This window comes from Ovis aries, chromosome 24, assembly GCF_016772045.2.
Source record: "Ovis aries strain OAR_USU_Benz2616 breed Rambouillet chromosome 24, ARS-UI_Ramb_v3.0, whole genome shotgun sequence".
NCBI classification, from domain to species: Eukaryota; Metazoa; Chordata; class Mammalia; order Artiodactyla; family Bovidae; genus Ovis; species Ovis aries.
This window is the reverse complement of record NC_056077.1, coordinates 2,280,268-2,297,580: the sequence shown is the minus strand read 5'-3', so window position 1 is coordinate 2,297,580 and position 17,313 is coordinate 2,280,268. Positions and strand designations below refer to the sequence as shown.

Below are 17,313 nucleotides of genomic sequence, written 5' to 3'. Positions count from 1 at the left end.
GAGGCTCCGCCCTGGAAGAGCGGCCCGGGCCCCGGGGGCGGGGCAGACGGCAAGATCACACCCCCGCACCGCCTCCTGCCCATTCTCGGCCAAGATGGCGCTGGCGTCGGGAGTGCGCTTCCCCGCGCGCGCCCTGCTCCGTCCGTGTGCGTGACCGGCGCGGGGGCGCGGGGGCGCGGGGGCGCGGGGGCGCGGGGGTCCCGGGGGTCCCGGGGGTCCCGGGATAACCGATCTCTCGCCGACCTCCGCAGGGTCGCTGCTCCGAGACACGACCCTTGGGCGCTCGGAGCCGGCGGCCGGCGGCGGCGGCGGCGGGGACGGCGCGCGACTCTTCGGAAGCCAGAGAGTGCTGGTGGAGCCGGACGCGGCCTCAGGTAAGCGACCCCGAGCGCCCGGCATCCCCGCGGTGGGGCCCGGCTCCGCGGGGCCCCCGGCTCCGGACCCAGACCTAGAATCCGGACCCGGGAAAGCGCTCGAATTTCTAAAGATCCCGAGATAAAGCCTGATTTTGAAGTAAGTTTCTGTTGAGTTCAAAGCTAAGGGTCATCTCCAGTCGAGTTGTTTCACCACGACCACCACCAGCCCCCGCCCCAGTTCATTATGAAGATAAACATGTTTCTGTTTTTAAAGTTTGGGGTATGTGCTCCTTATATAAGCTATTAACTTGGGAAGTGAAAATAATTGGAAGCATCATGGAATAACATTTTTAACTTTTTGTTAATACTCCCAAGTGGCACAGAACCCAGCAGATATTTTTTAATTACAGCCAGGAGCCACAAGTAAAATCACTCCTACCCACCCCCATCAGAACACCTCTTAAAAGTCTCCAAGGTGGGTAAAAAAAGAGGTAGAAAGAACACTTTTGAAAGAGAAAGCTGTGCTTTCTCCACCAGAGAGCCCTTCAGAGCTAGGTCCTGAGCGGGCTTGGGGGCAGAGACAGACAGATTCACATTTTAAGACAAGCTGTCTTGTGGCCTCCCACCTCCGAGCCTCCTAAACATTGCCGGCTTATCCTGGTAGGAGGTTGAGTTTGAGGTCAAAGCCAAGCATGGTTCTGTCCTCATTGCCAGACCCAGGTGGCCTTCAGGCATGTTGAGACTTGGAGGAATTAATGGAGTAAAAGTGCATTATAAAATGTTTTCATTTAAGTGCCAAAGTGCTATCATGTTGATGTATGGCAGAAACCAACACAATATTGTAAAGCAATTATCCCCCCAATAAAAATAATATTTTTTTAAAAAGCTGATTTTGGATTCTGTTCAACATTCAAGAAACATTTATTTTGTACCCACCCCATGCCAGGGATGTGATTATTTACCTGGTGATGTCCAAGTCCATTTGTTCACCTTTGGTCTCTACCTTTCCCCCAAACTCTTAGATATTGTCTCACTAAACAACAAAGATCCAGAGTCAGCTTCAGAAACAGCTCCGCACCACGTTTGGGGAGCTCACTTCTGAAAGTTCTGATTGATTCTTCTGTGTAGGATGACATTTCTGAAGCCCCTAGGGTCTGCCCTTGGGCCAGGCAGTGGGAACAGACGGCCTCACCCAGGCCAGTAGCCGCACTGTCCACAGGGGCAGGCCTTTCACTCCCGCTTTTCCTGTTGCTGGCAGAATGAATGTATAAACGGAGAGTTTAAAGAACATCCGGCCCCTGATATTCTTACTCTTGATCCTTAAACAAGTATGAACCAGAACCCCCAACTGGAGTTCCTTCTCACACGTCTAGTTCTTAGAGTTGCTCACTTACAATAAGGCCGTCTGCTCCCATGAGGATGTCAGGCTTGGCATCTGGGAGAAAATTGGACTGATAGCATCGTGAGCTCTTCATTTGTTTTGAACATTGATTTATTTGGAGCGGAGGCATTGTTTGTGAGGGAAAAAAACATGTCATGTAGGTTGTCTAAAAGTAAAATGCATTTTAACCCCCCAAAAAAGATCAACAAAAATGTGTATGTGAGTGCTCCCAGCAGCATTACTCTCAATAGCCAAAAGGTGGAACTAACTCAAGTATCCACTGGCCAGTGAATGGATAAGCAGAACATGCTGTACACAGACCATGGAAAGTTATTTGCCCTTGAGACGGAATGAACCACTGACACCTGCTACTTCGTGGATGAACCTTGAAAACATTCAGTGAGAGCAGGCAGACACAAAAGGTCACATAGTTTCTATGATTCGGCTTCCATAAAATGTCCACAGTTGGCAAATCCTTAGGAACAAGAAGGAGATCAGTGATTAGTGATCCCTGGGTCAGAAAGATCCCTGGAGGAGGGCATGGCAACCCATTCCAGTATTCTTGCCTGAAGAATCCTATGGACAGAGGAGCCTGGAGGGCTTTGGTCCGTAGGGTCTCAAAGAGCTGGACATGCCTGAAGTGACTTAGTACACAGGCATAGGGGCTGGGATGGAAGGAATGGTAACTGCCGATGTGTACAGGGTTCCCTTTATTATAAGATACGTGAATCTCACCTCAATTTAAAAAACCCAACAGCTGTATGTCTTCCCATGGCTTTCCCATAGGTGACTGGGGGCACCCTTCTTGTGCTGGCACGAGCTTTGTCCTCTTTGTTTTCAAATTAGGGGTAGCCGTGATGAAGTTCAGGAATCCCCCCGTAAACTCCCTCAGCCTGGAGCTGCTGACGGAGCTGGTCATCAGCCTGGAGAAGGTGGAGAATGACAAGACCTTCCGCGGCGTCATCCTAACTTCCGTGAGTGCTCCTCAGCTCCCCATAAGGCCCCAAGCTCAGAAAGGCCTCCACACACATCACAGGCTGGAGAAAACCCAGGCGGCCCAAGCACAGGTGTGATCGCAGGCCTTCCAGGGGTCATAGCCCTGGGTGTGACTTGAAGGAGCCAGGATGTGGGCAGCTGGTCCACCCACAGGCGACTCTTGCCTCTGTCCCTGGCCGCCTCCCAGGCCCACGCGGTTGTGGGGCCAGGCCCCGGGGCAGGCCTTCGTGCTCCATACCCGGGCCTGGATATAGGTGAGAGTGGGTTCCTTTGGGCAGGGGTGACCTTGAAACCACGCGACTTCACAAAGTCTGGACCCTGTGCGGACTTGGTTTTCAGCAGCTTCCTGGCGCCCAGGCTGGCCCCCAAGACTGTGCTTGTTCCAAGAGCACTGCTCCCCATCCCTCTGCAGGCAGGTCCTAGAGCTGAGGTCTCAGAGGGCGGGCTTTTTCCTTCTGGATCCTCCTTGGACCCGACAGTCTTAGTCGCAGGTTTACATCAGTAGGCAGACAGCAGCGCACCAGACAAAATGCGGCATAAACCATATGCCTGACAAAGGCTATGAGAAAATGAAAACCTCCTGGCAGAAGACTTTTTATGCCTGCGACATCCAAGAGAACAAGCTAGAGAGCCAGTTTTCATTTCCTTGCCCACACTGAATGGCAAGGATTAGTAGGCAATTACCTGTGGAAGTCAAATGGCTTGTTGACAGATTTTCTTGGCTTGGGTTTCTACCTGGAAGGAGGTGTTAACTTCATATGTGACAAAAAGTATTGACAGTTGCACAAACCACTCCTTTTCTGCTCAACATTCAGAAAACTAAGATCATGGTATCCAGTCCCATCACTCATGGCAAATAGATGGGGGAAAAATGAAAACAGTGAGAGACTTTATTTTGGGGGGCTCCAAAATCACTGCAGATGGTGACTGCAGCTGTGAAATTAAAAGACACTTGCTCCTTGGAAGCTATGACCAACCTAGACAGCATATTAAAAAGCAGAGACATCACTTTGCCAACAAAAGTCCGTCTGGTCAAAGCTATGGTTTTTCCAGTAGTTGTGTATGGATGTGAGAGTTGGACCATAAAGAAAGCTGAGCGCCGAAGAATTGCTGCTTTTGAACTGTGGTGTTGGAGAAGACTCTTGAGAGTCCCTTGGACTGCAAGGAGATCAAACCAGTCAGTACTAAAGGAAATCAGTCCTGATTATTCATTGGAAGGATTGATGCTGAAGCTGAAACTCCAATACTTTGGCCACCTCATGTGAAGAGTTGACTCATTGGAAAAGACCCTGACGCTGGGAGGGATTGAGGATAGGAGAAGGGGATGACAGAGGATGAGATGGCTGGATGGCATCACTGACTCGATGCACGTGAATCTGGGTAAACTCTGGGAGTTGGTGATGGGGAAGGCTGGCATGCTGCAGTTCATGAGGTTGCAAAGAGTCAGACATGACTGAGCGACTGAACTGAGTCAACCCCTATCAGGTACCATCTTGGCCAGGTAATCTAGCCTCATTTAGGGTTTTGCTTCTGTGAGATGTAAATCTCAGCCCCAAGTCCTCTTTCTTAAAAAGCACGATAGCTGCATGGGCATGTAAAAGAAGGAGGGCATATTTTGAGTGTGTACATATGTTTATAATTCTTCCCTCACAGTTTTTCTCCATCCCCCCAACTTACCTAAAGGCCAGGCAGTGTTGGAGTACAGTTTAAGTTTTTCCCTTTTCAGCCCATCTGTTTTTTTAGATTTCCAGTTTTTAAGGATACAGTCCAGAGGTGTTTCTTCTGGCTTAGAAGAGGATCCTCCCATGTTGAAAACCCTTCGGCCGAGAGTGCTCCTAGAAATGAAGTCCCGGGTCCCAGAGGCATTTCACCAGGAGGCTTTGGTCAGAAGGGGTTCGAGGGTCCTCCAAATGCCTTCTCACCTTCTGGGGTTTTGAGTGTCCTCTGCTCTCCTGTCGATTCCTAGCCAGCCGTCTCTGGTCATCGGTCCCTCACACGAGGGGTTCCCCAGAGGGGCCCTCCCAGCCAGTGCCAGCGTGCTGCCAGGTCTCTCCGGAGGGGGATCTGCTGTCTCTGACGTTCATGCCTTATGATGTATGTAACAGTGTCCCTGATGTGGGGGTGACCTGCTTGAGATTGTGCATGTGAAAAGGCAGAGGAACCAGAGATCAAATTGTCAACATCCGCTGGATCATGGAAAAAGCAAGAGAGTTCCAGAAAAACATCTATTTCTGCTTTATTGACTATGCCAAAGCCTTTGACTGTGTGGATCACAATAAACTGTGGAAAATTCTGAAAGAGATGGGAATACCAGACCACCTGACCTGCCTCTTGAGAAACCTGTATGCAGGTCAGGAAGCAACAGTTAGAACTGGACATGGAACAACAGACTGGTGCCAAATAGGAAAAGGAGTACATCAAGGCTGTATATTGTCACCCTGCTTATTTAACCTCTATGCAGAGTACATCATGAGAAACGCTGGGCTGGAGGAAGCACAAGCTGGAATCAAGATTGCCAGGAGAAATATCAATAGCCTCAGATATGCAGATGACACCACCTTTATGGCAGAAAGTGAAGAGGAACTAAAAAGCCTTTTGATGAAAGTGAAAGAGGAGAATGAAAAAGTTGGCTTAAAGCTCAACATTCAGAAAACGAAGATCATGGCATCTGGTCCCATCACTTCACGGGAAATAGATGGGGAAACAGTGGAAACAGTGTCAGACTTTATTTTTTTGGGCTCCAAGATCACTGCAGATGGTGACTGCAGCCATAAAAGACGCTTACTCCTTGGAAGGAAAGTTATGACCAACCTAGATGGCATATTCAAAAGCAGAGACATTACTTTGCCAACAAAGGTCTGTCTAGTCAAGGCTATGGTTTTTCCAATGGTCATGTATGGATGTGAGAGTTGGACTGTGAAGAAGGCTGAGCGCTGAAGAATTGATGCTTTTGAACTGTGGTGTTGGAGAAGACTCTTGAGAGTCCCTTGGACTGCAAGGAGGTGCAACCAGTCCATTCTAAAGGAGATCAGTCTTAGGTGTTCATTGGAAGGACTGATGCTAAAGCTGAAACTCCAGTACTTTGGCCACCTCATGAGAAGAGTTGACTCATTGGAAAAGACTGTGATGCTGGGAGGGATTGGGGGCAGGAGGAGAAGGGGATGACAGAGGATGAGATGGCTGGATGGCATCACTGACTCAATGGACATGAGTTTGAGTGAACTCTGGGAGTTGGTGATGGAGAGGGAGGCCTGGCGTGCTGCAATTCATGGGGTCGCAAAGACTCGTATACGACTGAGCGACTGAACTGAACTGAACTGAACTGAAAGCCTAGGAAGTGGGCTGCTTGGACGTGGCCAGCCCAGTAGGTAGTCACAGTGTCTGGGCTGCCAGGGCCTGGAGGGAAGGAGATCCTGGAGGAACTAGAGCTGGATGCAGTGGGAAATGTCACAGGGCCAGGACCTGAGGGCCTCAAGCTGGGAGTGTTCCCGCAGGGTGTTTGGATGTAGAGTAAGGGGGAGAGACTGGACAGCGGAAGCACCCCAAGCCCCCTCCCCATCTGTTATGGTGGTCGCGATAAAACTGGGGAGAGCCCGATGGTCCCATCTGAGACCAGCAACAGTGAGTTTGGACAATGTTTCCCACGGAATTTAACACACCCAGTGAACCCAGTTAGCTTTGGATCTCTCTTTGGGGACGTCAGTTTCAAAGTTAACCTGGACGTCAAAAGAACTGTAATTTCAATTTGATATTTGGAAAGTCCACCCAAAATCTCACAATATTATAGATAGAATAGATAGATAGAATCGTAGGTTGATAGAATCGAGGTGACTGTGAAACAGTTATTTCTTGATCTAAGGTGGAAAACAAAAAGATTTCAAAGGTCATTACAGATCACTTAAAGGCACAGAAACACACAATCTGATGCCAAACGCGGCATTCCAGGAAAACTTTGTTCTCTTCTGAGAGACAGAAGCCAAATCGCGTCTTGCATGAGCTTGCCCTGAATAAACCCATTTACCCAGTTAAACTGATTTCAACCTTGGAAAGGCCTGACCACAGAAAAACTCTGTTCTCCATGTTTCTCTTCCGGAGACCTTTTGCAGCTTTCATCAGCCATACTTTGTCCCTTACTTTTTCCGTTGAGAAATAACCAGCTTTAGGACAGAATCACTCTTTTTCCTTTAACAAACAAAATGTATCTCTGCTCCTCATACACCCTTCTGAAAACACACGCCCAGCTTTCCTTAAGCCGCCATGAAGGGCCTTCTGCACTGGCATTCTGTAGGTTGGCAGGGGCCACCTCAAGGTAGCACCAAACGGCTTCTTTTCTCTTTCACAAGAAGACAAAAGTAAAAAGTAGGTCAGCTTACACATGCTTAGCCAGCAGTGTTCTCATTGTTTCATCTTATTTGAAATGGTCCTTGAACCCAATGAATTCCTTTCATTTGACTTAGTCTTAGTTTTTAAGTTACCAACATTGGGAGGGACTGCTTTAGATGGATGCTTTCAACACGAAACTATTCCTCTAGAGTTTACCAAAAAGCTCGAACCCCACTTACATTTACTTAAAAAATTAATCATGTCGGGTTGTTTCCCTGGTGACAAATTTTATAACAGGAACAGTATGCACTTCCTTTCAGTAACCCTGGTGCTGGTGCTACTGCTAAGTCACTTCAGTGGTGTCCGACTCTGTGTGACCCCATAGACGGCAGCCCACCAGCCTCCCCCATCCCTGGGATTCTCCAGGCAAGAACACTGGATTGGGTTGCCATTTCCTTCTCCAATGCATGAAAGTGAAAAGTGAAAGGGAAGTCACTCAGTCGTGTCCGACTCTTCACGACCCCATGGATCACAGCCTACCAGGCTCCTCTGTCCATGGGATTTTCGAGGCAAGAGTACTGGAGTGGGGTGCCATTGCCTTCTCCATCAGTAACCCTAGGTACAATGAAAGTGTTATACTTAATGTGAGTGACTCTAAAGTACAGGTCTGTGTTAATTAAACCCACAAGCTTAAGCCAGCACTAATACCAGATATTAATTAAATATTGACTATTTTCCCAGATCACAGGAGCCCAAAATGTATTCTGATGAGCCTCTTCTATGTTTCTGAGAATGTGTAAGGGCTCAATTGCCTTTAAGCTAATTGAAGACAGCCCATTTACAAGTTAATTTTTACATAAAGACAGAACCAGAGGCCTCATAGTTTTCCCACTTGAATTTAAAATGCCTTCCCCGCACCACCACCACCCGCCCCCCCGCCCCCGGCATTTTCCCTTCATTCTGAGGGACTACAGATGAATCAGGTGGTTCCTGAGCATGCAGTCAGAGCAGTTCCATTGCAGAGACAGAGGAGGGAGAAACGAAAGCTCCTTTCTTTCTGTTCTTTAAAATCCCACCAAGTAACCCAAGGTTGGAGTCTCAAGCAGTGTTTGAGATAATACAATACAAGGGCTGCTTTTGTATTTCAAGGCTTAAGTCCTCCACCATGCCCACATCAGCAGGGCAGCTGGACAGACTAAACGACCTAAGGTGAAGATAGCAATGACAAAAGCTTATAGACACGGGCAAGTTTTCCAGATTAAAAAAGGGTGGGAGTGCAGGTATGAGGACCAAAGGAGAGGTGAAACGGGAGGGACAGAAGACTGAAAGAGAGCGGGGCCTTCCAGCCACTGCCCGACGTGAGGACTGAGCCTGTCACTCTCGCGACTCTCTGAGCAGGGATGGCCCGCTAGGTCAGGGTCTGCATGGGTGAGGCTAGCCTCTCCGGCCTCTGCTGGCCGCAGGTCAAGGTGCACCGTGGGCGGCCAGAGGTCTCGCCAGCCGAGAGGAGTGAGGCTGTGGCTGCCCGGCATGCACTCTCGAAAGCAGAGGACAGAGAAGAGAAGCAGAGAAACAGCAGGAGAGGGGGAAGGACGAGGAGGCGGGGACAGTGTTGCCTATGAGGGACCTGAGCCCCCAGGGTCAGGAAGGCAGGGTTCAGGTGGCCACTTGCTGCCCACTGGGAAGCTGCATTCAGGGGCCCCAGAGGTGCCCAGATCCCCTCCACAGAAAGGGATGAGCCACACACTGGGGGCCATAAATCTGATACCAACCAGGGTTCTTGGCCTTGCTCATCCAATAGAAATTGACTAGAGGCTCGACAAGAAATTCAGGCAAGGCTTTATTAGAGCCCCTGCTACAGTGGGGTCGGGGGAGGGAGCAAGAACAGACAGCAGGTTCCCTTGCTTGCTCGCTCCTGACCTCGACCCGCTGCAGAAGAATCACTGAGGTCGGAAGTCACAGAAACAGGCCAGCCCCCATGCCTTCTGTCTGGCAGAAGTCGCCCCGGCTGGCATCGATGCAGTTGCTTCGCTCGCATCCAGAATAGAATTCTTTGCCTTTGCTTCTCTCCAGTGCCAGGACCATGGGCCGCACTGTCGGCCCGTCCACTTCGGTGCTGAGAACGTGTGTTGAATTTGGGGGGCAGCGGGGAGGAGGAGCCAGGGGCCCGCGGTGGGAAGAGGTTAAGGAGGAAGGCTGGAAAGGTAGACAGCTGTCCTGCCACATCCTCGGAGCAGGGCGGCTCACCACCACCCCCCAAGATTCTGGCAGGTGACGGCCCAGCTTCCCATCCCCAGGGGTGCTTTTTAGAGGCAAGAGTGGCACGCGGTCCACGCAGACAAGGCCAGCCTGCAGGTGCCGGGCACACGCGGGCACCGTGTATATGAGAGGCTCGGGGCGCGTTTGCAGCTGCCCCGCTTTTGGCTGCAGCCAGTTTGTATGAGGATGTAGGGGTGCCGAGTGCGGCCGCCCCTCCTCATGGACACTGGGGGGCAGGGGGGCCTGGCGTTTGCAGCGGCCCGTGGCGACCGTAGCCAGCTCTGCTTAGCGATCAGCAACCTCACAGCAGCCTCGGGCGCCGGACATGCTCCAGCGAGGGCTTGCGGGAAACCCAGGCGCGGGGTCCCCGTGTGACAGCCGGGGGTCCCCTCCTGCCCCGGCCTACATTCTTCACCGAGTGCCCTGAACCTGGTGTCCACACTGGGAGCACTGGTCCCCTCTGTCTTGGTCTGCACCCCCACCCCAGCCTTCAGTCTCATGAGTTATGGCCCGTGGCGGAGGGGAGGGTATCTTCTTGACCGCTCACTGCTCCCTCCTTCTCTGGTGGGTCTGTGGTTTGCTGGCCCTTTGGGGTTAGCCAGAACGCTTGTCCTCTCTGATGTCAGGAGCCTCCCCGACCTCTGACTCCTTTGCCTGGGCTGTGCGCATGGGTACACAGAGCCTGCATTTTATGTCCCTGGGGAGCACCTGGCCCTGCTGCCTGCCCGTCCTGTTTGAAGCTGGAAGGGGAAGAATATGGCAGGCCAGGGGGTCCCAGCTGAGTCCCCGGAGCCCCCAGCTCAGGGCATCTGGGGGCGGCATCCTGCTGCTGAGCGTGACCTCAGCTTCTGTGGCCCTCGAGTGCCTGTACACCCCCTGGGCCCCTGGGACAGACTCTAACGGCGCCCCCGCCCCCCCCAGGCCTGCCCCAGGGTCTTCTCCGCTGGCCTGGACCTGACGGAGTTATGCGGGAGGAACCCAGCTCACTACACCGAGTACTGGAAGGCCGTGCAGGAGCTGTGGCTGCGGACGTACCTGTCCAGCCTGGTGCTGGTTGCTGCCATCAACGTGCGTGTTCCTCCTGGGGGGCCACCTGGGTTGCTGATTGTGGGCCAGCCCTTGGTGTGGGTGGACGTGGCCCTCCCTTAGAAAGCCCTCAGGGAGGAAGGGGGCAGTCAGGGAGGCCTGCAGAGATTGTCAGCTTGCCGTTACAGACCAAGTGAGAAGAGGGGGTCACGTGGTGGTGGTGAGTGTGGGGACAGGAGCCAGGGCCCATGGTTACCTCTGGGGAGCATCGCTTTGGCCTAACCTAAGGCAAGGGTGGGGCGGAGGCCGGGGCCCTGAGCCGGCTGGAGAGGAGGGGCTGGGCAGCCAGCCACCTCCTCATGGACAGTGGGTGCGAGAGATGAGGACAGTGGTGGCCCCGGGCCATCTGGGGCAGGATTGAGGTGACAGCCCAGGCCCGAAGTGCATTTGGCATCTGAGGGGCGGGACAAAAGCAGAGAGGAGAAGCCGCTCGCAGCCCCAACGTGAGCCTGAGGGAAGAGGGGTGTGCGGGCTGATGGGTGAGCAAGTCCTGCTGTGCACACCCCTGGACGGGGTTGGTGCAGCACGGGGAGGGGGAGGGAAGGGGACTGGAGGCACCCAGGAGCTCACCACCGCTGGGAGCATGCATGGGGCAGCTCAGAGGTCTGGCTCTCCCTGCAGGGAGCCTGCCCCGCGGGGGGCTGTATCATCGCCCTGGCCTGTGACTGCCGGGTCCTGGCTGACAACCCCAAGTACCACATAGGGTTGAACGAGACCCTGCTGGGCATCACCACCCCCTTCTGGTAAGGCCAGGGGCCAGGCCCACCACCCCCACCCCCTGGCCAGGAACCCCAAGCCCCCACTCCAAGTCGGGTGTCTGTTTCCAGGCTCAAAGACACATACGTGAACACCATCGGGCACCGCGCTTCAGAGCAGGCCCTGCAGCTGGGGTCACTCTTCCCGCCGTCAGAGGCCCTCCAGGTCGGCCTGGTGGACCAGGTGGTGCCGGAGGACCAAGTGCTGAGCACGGCACTCTCAGAGATGGCCCGGTGGCTGGCCGTCCCAGGTGAGGTGCGGGTGGGGGTGCCCGTGGGCTGGCAGAGCCCCCTCCTCTCTCAGCCTGAGGCTCCTCGTAAGCCCAGGAGTTCTCAAGCCATACACAGATGAGCCGCTCACAGTAGCAGACTGACTTTGTGTCCTGAGGCTGGTATAACAAGTGACAAGACGGGGAACTGAGGGGTGAGGGCGCTTAGGTGCTTAAAACAAGAGAAATGCATTCTCGCACAGTCTGGAGGCCAGAGTCTAAAATCAGGGTGTGAGCAGGGCCTTCCTCCCTGCAGAGGCCCTGGGGCGGCACCTTCCTGCCTCTTTCATTTTCAGGGGCTCCAGAGACTCCTGGGCTGAGGCTGCATCGCTCCAGCCTCTGTCTGTGTCTTCACACACCGTCTCTACATGTTTCTCTATCTCAGACCTCCCGTTCCTTCTCAGGACACCCGTCCCTGGATTCAGGCAGTGGTTATGGTGGTTTAGTTGCTAAGTCGTGCCCGACTCTGCAACTCCACAGACCGTAGCCCACACAGCTCCTCTGTCCATGGGATTTCCCAGTCAAGAATACTGGAGTGGGTTGCCATTTTCTTCTCCAGGGGATCTTCCTAGGTCTCCTAGGGTCCTGCATTGCGGGCGGATTCTTTACCGACTGAGCCACCAGGGAAGCCCTCTCTGGATTTAGGACCCGCCCTAAATCCAAGATGATCTCATCTCAGTTACCTCTGCAGAAACCTTTTTCCTAATCAGGCTACTTACACATGCCTTTCCAGGGTCCACTATTCAACCCACTACACAGACAACTGGAAACAGCTCTTAGGTTCCACATCCGGCGATAAGAGTGCTTATGTCAGTGACAGTAGAAACCAGGGGTCACCTGTCTGTAAAGGGCCAGGGAGCTGCCCGGCTTTGCTGGCCACACGGTCACTGCCATAACCACAGCACCGGAGTGAGGCCTGTGGGTGTGTGAACTAGGAAGTGTATCTAGTGTTGCTGGAACACCACGCCACTGAGTTCTGAATTTCAGATGATTTTTACATGTCACAAAATACTAACCTTTAAAATGTTTTTCCCACCATACATAAAAATGCAACCACCGTTCTTAGCTCTTGAGCTTTGGGGGGCCAGGTTTGCTGATGCCTCAATACCACATAGCCAGCCGTTAATGACATGGTAAAGAATAGTTAGCAACATAGAAGATATTCCTGAAGCTAAAGCTGAGGGAAAATAACGGGCTGACAAGGCAGTTTTCACAGTATCATCCTGTACGTTTTTAAAAGCAGTCGGCGGACAGCAGGGGACGGGTGGTTTTCCTTTTCTTCCCTTTGCTCCCTTGAGTTTTCTGCTGGCGTTTCGGCTGGAACCGTCTGGGGCAGCTCAGCAATACTGCTGTCCCGGCGCAGAGCCCAGGTCCTCACAGGGGGGCCCCATCTTCTTCAGATCACGCACGCCAGCTGACCAAGACCATGATGCGAAAGGCCACCGCAGACCGCCTGCTGAGGCAGCGCGACGCCGACATCCAGAACTTTGTCAGCTTCATCTGCAGAGACTCCATCCAGAAGTCGCTGCAGGTGTACTTGGAGAAGCTCCGACAGAGGAAAGGCTGAGGGCAGGGCTGCCTGCCGGGGTTTTGGCTGAACCCACCCTTCTGGGCACTGTGGCTCTAGAGGACTTAAGTCCAGTCTTTGCCCATTTAAAATTACTTCCAGCTCTTTGTTTGGCCCATCTCCCTAGAAGGCCCTGATCCTCACAGCCATAGTCCCAAGACCTGCTGCCACTCCCAGGTGCCCTTTGTGCCTGGCGGGTAGGCAGGGGCACAGCTGGCAAGCAGTGTCTTGACTGGGGATAATAAACTGGCTAGGCGGGCCCCTCCTGGACCTTGGCGACGTCACCATTGAGCGCGCGTGCTGTTTTTTCCCAGAGCAGAATAAAGCCCTCGAGTGTCCCGTTCCTGGCTGGTGGGACGCCTCATTGCTAGAGACATAAGGCCAGGTAGTTGGTGCTGATGAGCCCCATGAGAGAAGGAAATGGGAAAAGACCTTGGGCCACCATGTTTGGATGGAAAACCCGTACAAATTTCCGAGAAACTGGGTAACTCGGAGAGGAAGAAGGGAGGCATTTTACATTGCAAGTGTCCTAAATGTTATTTCAGAAAGATCTAACAAGAAAAGGTTGTCCACACTCTTTTGAAACAAAAGTTTTACTCTCCAGTATAATTCAGGCCAATTAAATCTTGCCAAAGGTGAGATGCTTCAAAAACCAGCAACCTCATCGGGTCCCTGTCAGTTACACTGTGTACCCCAGTCTGCTTGTCCCCCACCCTTGGGATGGGCTTACCCCAAGTGCAGGCCTCCCTGGCGAGCCTCTGCCCAGCGAAGGGCTCCTGAGGAGGAAGCTACCAGGAAGGCACTTTTGAAGGGGTTGTACCAGTGAGTTGCTGGGGTTCTATGGGCGGGACCCTAACCCAGCCTGCCTGCTCACCAGTGAGGGGGCTCTCCACAAGTCCCAGGGCCGCCAACAGGTGGGGGCAGGGGGACAACCTTCCTGACCTCCCCCCGCCAACTGCAGTGCTGGGTGGGACAGGACCCTCATACCCACAAGTGCTGCTAGAGGCCTGCAGACCTGGGAACCGGGGCTGGAGGAGGGTCACTGAGGATTGGGAGGTGGACCTTGCACATTCACACGACGTGTGAGCACTTACCCCATGTGCACTCAGTTCAGGTGCTTGGAAGCACTTAGTTTACACAGGCACTGCCTTCTGGAGCCAGCCAGGTCTGGAAGTGGTCGGTTCCCAGCAGAAAAATGTGGTGTGGGCAGGCCAGGCTGTCCTTGTCCCCTAGGTGGGCTGGGACCAGGGATCTGCTGGGTGGCAGGACAAAGGTCTGTGTCCCAGAAGTCCTGAGCCCTAAGAAGGAACCTGGAGGAGTCAGAGCCCACATGTGTGTGGGGCCCTGGCTGAGTGTGTGCTGTTTATTGAGCTCAGCTGCATGCCCAGCATGCTGGAAGATGTTTCTCATAACCTTATGAGGTGGTGGCAGCCCATTTCACAGATAGGGAAATGGGCTCCGAGTGGTCCCATCACTTGTCCAGGCCCAGCTGCCTCTGCCCTGCAGCCTCGCTGGGGGTTGGCCGGCCACGCTGGAGGAGATCTGTGGGGCTTGCTCCTTGTGGCCAGAGTCTGCAGGCAGTATGCCCCAGCCAGGCCCCAGGGCTGTCAGTGGGACTCGAGGGTCACCTCCACAGGAAAATGGTCACTGATGGTCAGGGCCTGGAGGGAGAAGGGGCCAAGCCTGAGACCCTGGTGAGCAGCCAGTCCCTCAAGCACCACCCCGGAAAACTGCCCCCCATCCAGGAAGGGGCCCACTGGGTGTCCAAACAAACCGCTGCATCTGGGGGGAGGTGTTGACGTATACGCCAGGTGTGGCCTGTGGGTGGGCTGGGAGCACAGCCTCAGGACCCCACTCCAGGGACGAAAGAGCTTCCTGCACTGCCACCCCAGGTTTGCTCCGTTTGGCCAGACCTGAACCTCTAAGGGCCTTTTCTAGAAACGCTAGTGCAAGGAGGGGAGTGCCTGATCCCCTGAGGTTGGGATCCGGGTCCAGCACTGCCCTCGCCCCCTGCCCCGCCCCGGCCCCAGCACTTGCCTGAGTTTGGTCCAGGCCGAATTCCTCCTGGAAGTCGTGCACGGTGGCTGACTGATGCTTCAGGCTCTTGCGCAGGTGGGAGCCGCAGACCACGATGCGGTCGTAAGCGCAGTCCGAGTTGCCCACCGTGGTGTCGGCGCTGTCCGGGATGAGCCACTTGAAGACCTCGCTGCTGCGCAGGCGGATGACCGGCCAGTCCTGCGCCCTCACGTATTTGCAGTCGGCGTTGAAGTCGCCCAGAAACAGGATGTCCTGCGGGGCACGGCGGAAGCCGGGTCTGAGACTCTGTGGCCAACCCAGGAGCACGACTCCGTCCCGGGTGGGGTCGTGGGGGCGAGGCGGGGCCTTGCGGACGCGGGGCGCTTACGTCGGTCCCCCACTTGTCGATCACGTCCAGGTACACGTCGTAGAGCGCGTCGATCTCGGCCACGGCGTGGTGCGGAGCCGCGTGCAGCGGAATCAACACGAACTCCTTGGCGGCTGCCGGAGGAGCTGGGTGTCAGGGGCCGGCGGAGGGGCGGGGCCTGCGGGGGGGGGGCGGGGGCGGGGCCTCACCGGAGCCGGGCGCCGAGAACTTGACCACGAACGGCTCCCGGCTGAAGGCGTCCTCGGCGTCCGGGTACTGGTACGTGTCCACGACCGACACCGTGTCCTTCCTGGGGGCAGGGGGTAAAGGACGGGTGGGCGACGTGAGGGGGACCCCCGCTCCGCACGCCCCGCGGCCCCTCCCCTCACCTGTAGACAAACAGGTACATTTCCTTATACTGGTCCCGACCCAGGGGCTCACTGCTCACGAAGCTGTACTCGTGCTTGGACACGCTGCGGAGATGGGATTCGGGTCGAGGGTCAAGGCATCGCTCCGAGACCTGGGGTCTGGGCCGGGGCTTCCCACACTGGGCCCTGCCCGCCGCACCTGTTGATCTGCTCTATGAGAGCGGACACGGCGCTCAAGTCGGGGTCTCGCACCTCCTGCACGAGCATGACGTCATAGCCAGCCAGGATCTGGGGGAGGAGCCAGCAGGTGCAGGGTCAGGCGCCCCCAGATCAGCCCGAGGAGCCCAGCCGGGACCCCGCCACAGGCCCCCAGCCTCACTTGCGCGATGACGCCGCAGCAGCCCGGGTCCGACACTTTGCTGTCTCCGAAGCTCTGGATGTTGAAAGCTCCTATGCGCAGCGCCTGGGCTCTGGCAGCCCCCAACGCCCAGAGCGCGGCCAGTAAGGTCAGGGGCCCGCCCATGGGCGGTCTTAGAGGGACAGACACTGCCTGGTGTGAGCGCAGACCTGGAGTGGGACACACCAGCCCACTCTTCATCTTGTCCCTTTGAGCCGGGGCAGGCAGGTTCTGCTGCCTACAGTCCGCCGGCAGGAAGGCATCTCCACCGGGGGCTGCTTTCCAGGTCTCCCCAGGGTGCTGCTGGGCTCACAGCCTTGTCCATTCTCCTCCTCCATGGGGAAACTGAGGCCCAAATATTGGGAGTCCATTCCCATCCAGCCCCCGCTCAGCACTCCTACACCGCACTCACCTGAGGGGTATGGATAGACTCAGGATCAGTAGAGGTCTGAGGTTCAGGCTAGGGGTGTGTCTGTGGCATGAGACAGACTGCAAGGGCTGGTGCAACAGCAGTGCTGGTGCCCAGGCTCCAGGGGTATTTGTAGCCCTGGCCCAGGGAGGGGCCAGACTGCCTGTGTCCCGCCCCCTCCATGAAGCTGGTGGCTGTACTCCTGGTTCTCACCTCTCATTCTACAGAGGACTGCCCCCCCACACACAGGGGGAGGTGGGGACAGGGAGGCAGGACATCCACCCTGAGACTGATCTGGGGCCCCCACATCAGAACAGGGGCTTAGATGGCTCTGCCAGCCCAAGAGCTGCATCAGGACTCGAAAAGAGGGCCAGCCATGCCCACAGTCCAGGGCTTCCTCTTGTCCCCACCCCCGAGAAACTAGGTCACCCAGAATCTCCTTCAAGCTGCATCCCCGCAGGGAAACTAAGGCCACCCAATCAGGAAAGACCAGCCCTGTTTACAGCCCAGCATCTTCTGCTGCTTCTCCATGTCATCACTTCAGGGATAAAGCCAAGACTCCTGGCTCTCCCGGCCTCATTCCCCAGCAAGCAGCATCCCCACGCACCCACTTTGACGGGCCACAGGAAGTGGGGGTCACGGCTCCAGCTGAGCAGGGCAGAGGCAAGAGGCTGCCTGTCCACATGCCAATGACACCCACACATCGCCAAGGTGCCGCCAGCCCCATGGGAACCCTGGGTGGACTGGCCAGGCACCAGAGCCTT

At 55.0% G+C, this 17,313-nt stretch overlaps 2 protein-coding genes across 6 annotated transcripts; one reads left to right on the top strand and one right to left on the bottom strand.

Moving 5' to 3' along the window:
- Window positions 1–81: 81 nt before the first annotated feature.
- On the top strand, window positions 82–13,335 carry ECI1 (enoyl-CoA delta isomerase 1). 3 transcript variants are annotated; one of them, XM_004020717.5, is made up of 7 exons: window positions 82–146; window positions 252–374; window positions 2,584–2,711; window positions 10,237–10,383; window positions 11,023–11,144; window positions 11,229–11,407; window positions 12,826–13,335. In XM_004020717.5, exons 1-7 carry the CDS (start codon window positions 95–97, stop codon window positions 12,990–12,992), a joined length of 918 nt encoding a protein of 305 aa, XP_004020766.1. In that variant the 5' UTR covers window positions 82–94; the 3' UTR covers window positions 12,993–13,335. The 3 variants fall into 3 exon arrangements, with proteins under 3 accessions (XP_004020766.1, XP_042095654.1, XP_060262292.1); XM_042239720.1 differs by lacking the exon at window positions 11,023–11,144 and having other exon boundaries at window positions 82–374; XM_060406309.1 differs by lacking the exons at window positions 82–146; window positions 11,023–11,144 and having other exon boundaries at window positions 323–831.
- Window positions 13,336–13,569: 234 nt separating this feature from the next.
- DNASE1L2 (deoxyribonuclease 1 like 2) lies at window positions 13,570–16,941 on the bottom strand. Of its 3 annotated transcripts, none has more exons than XM_042239713.2 (7): window positions 16,553–16,941; window positions 16,123–16,310; window positions 15,943–16,031; window positions 15,765–15,848; window positions 15,585–15,685; window positions 15,030–15,509; window positions 13,570–14,653 (listed from the first exon to the last, which is right to left on the bottom strand). In XM_042239713.2, exons 2-7 carry the CDS (start codon window positions 16,264–16,266, stop codon window positions 14,637–14,639), a joined length of 915 nt encoding a protein of 304 aa, XP_042095647.1. In that variant the 5' UTR covers window positions 16,267–16,310; window positions 16,553–16,941; the 3' UTR covers window positions 13,570–14,636. The 3 variants fall into 3 exon arrangements, with proteins under 3 accessions (XP_042095647.1, XP_042095648.1, XP_042095646.1); XM_042239714.2 differs by having other exon boundaries at window positions 15,030–15,281; window positions 15,397–15,509; window positions 16,123–16,934; XM_042239712.2 differs by having other exon boundaries at window positions 16,123–16,941.
- Between the last annotated feature and the right edge of the window lie 372 nt (window positions 16,942–17,313).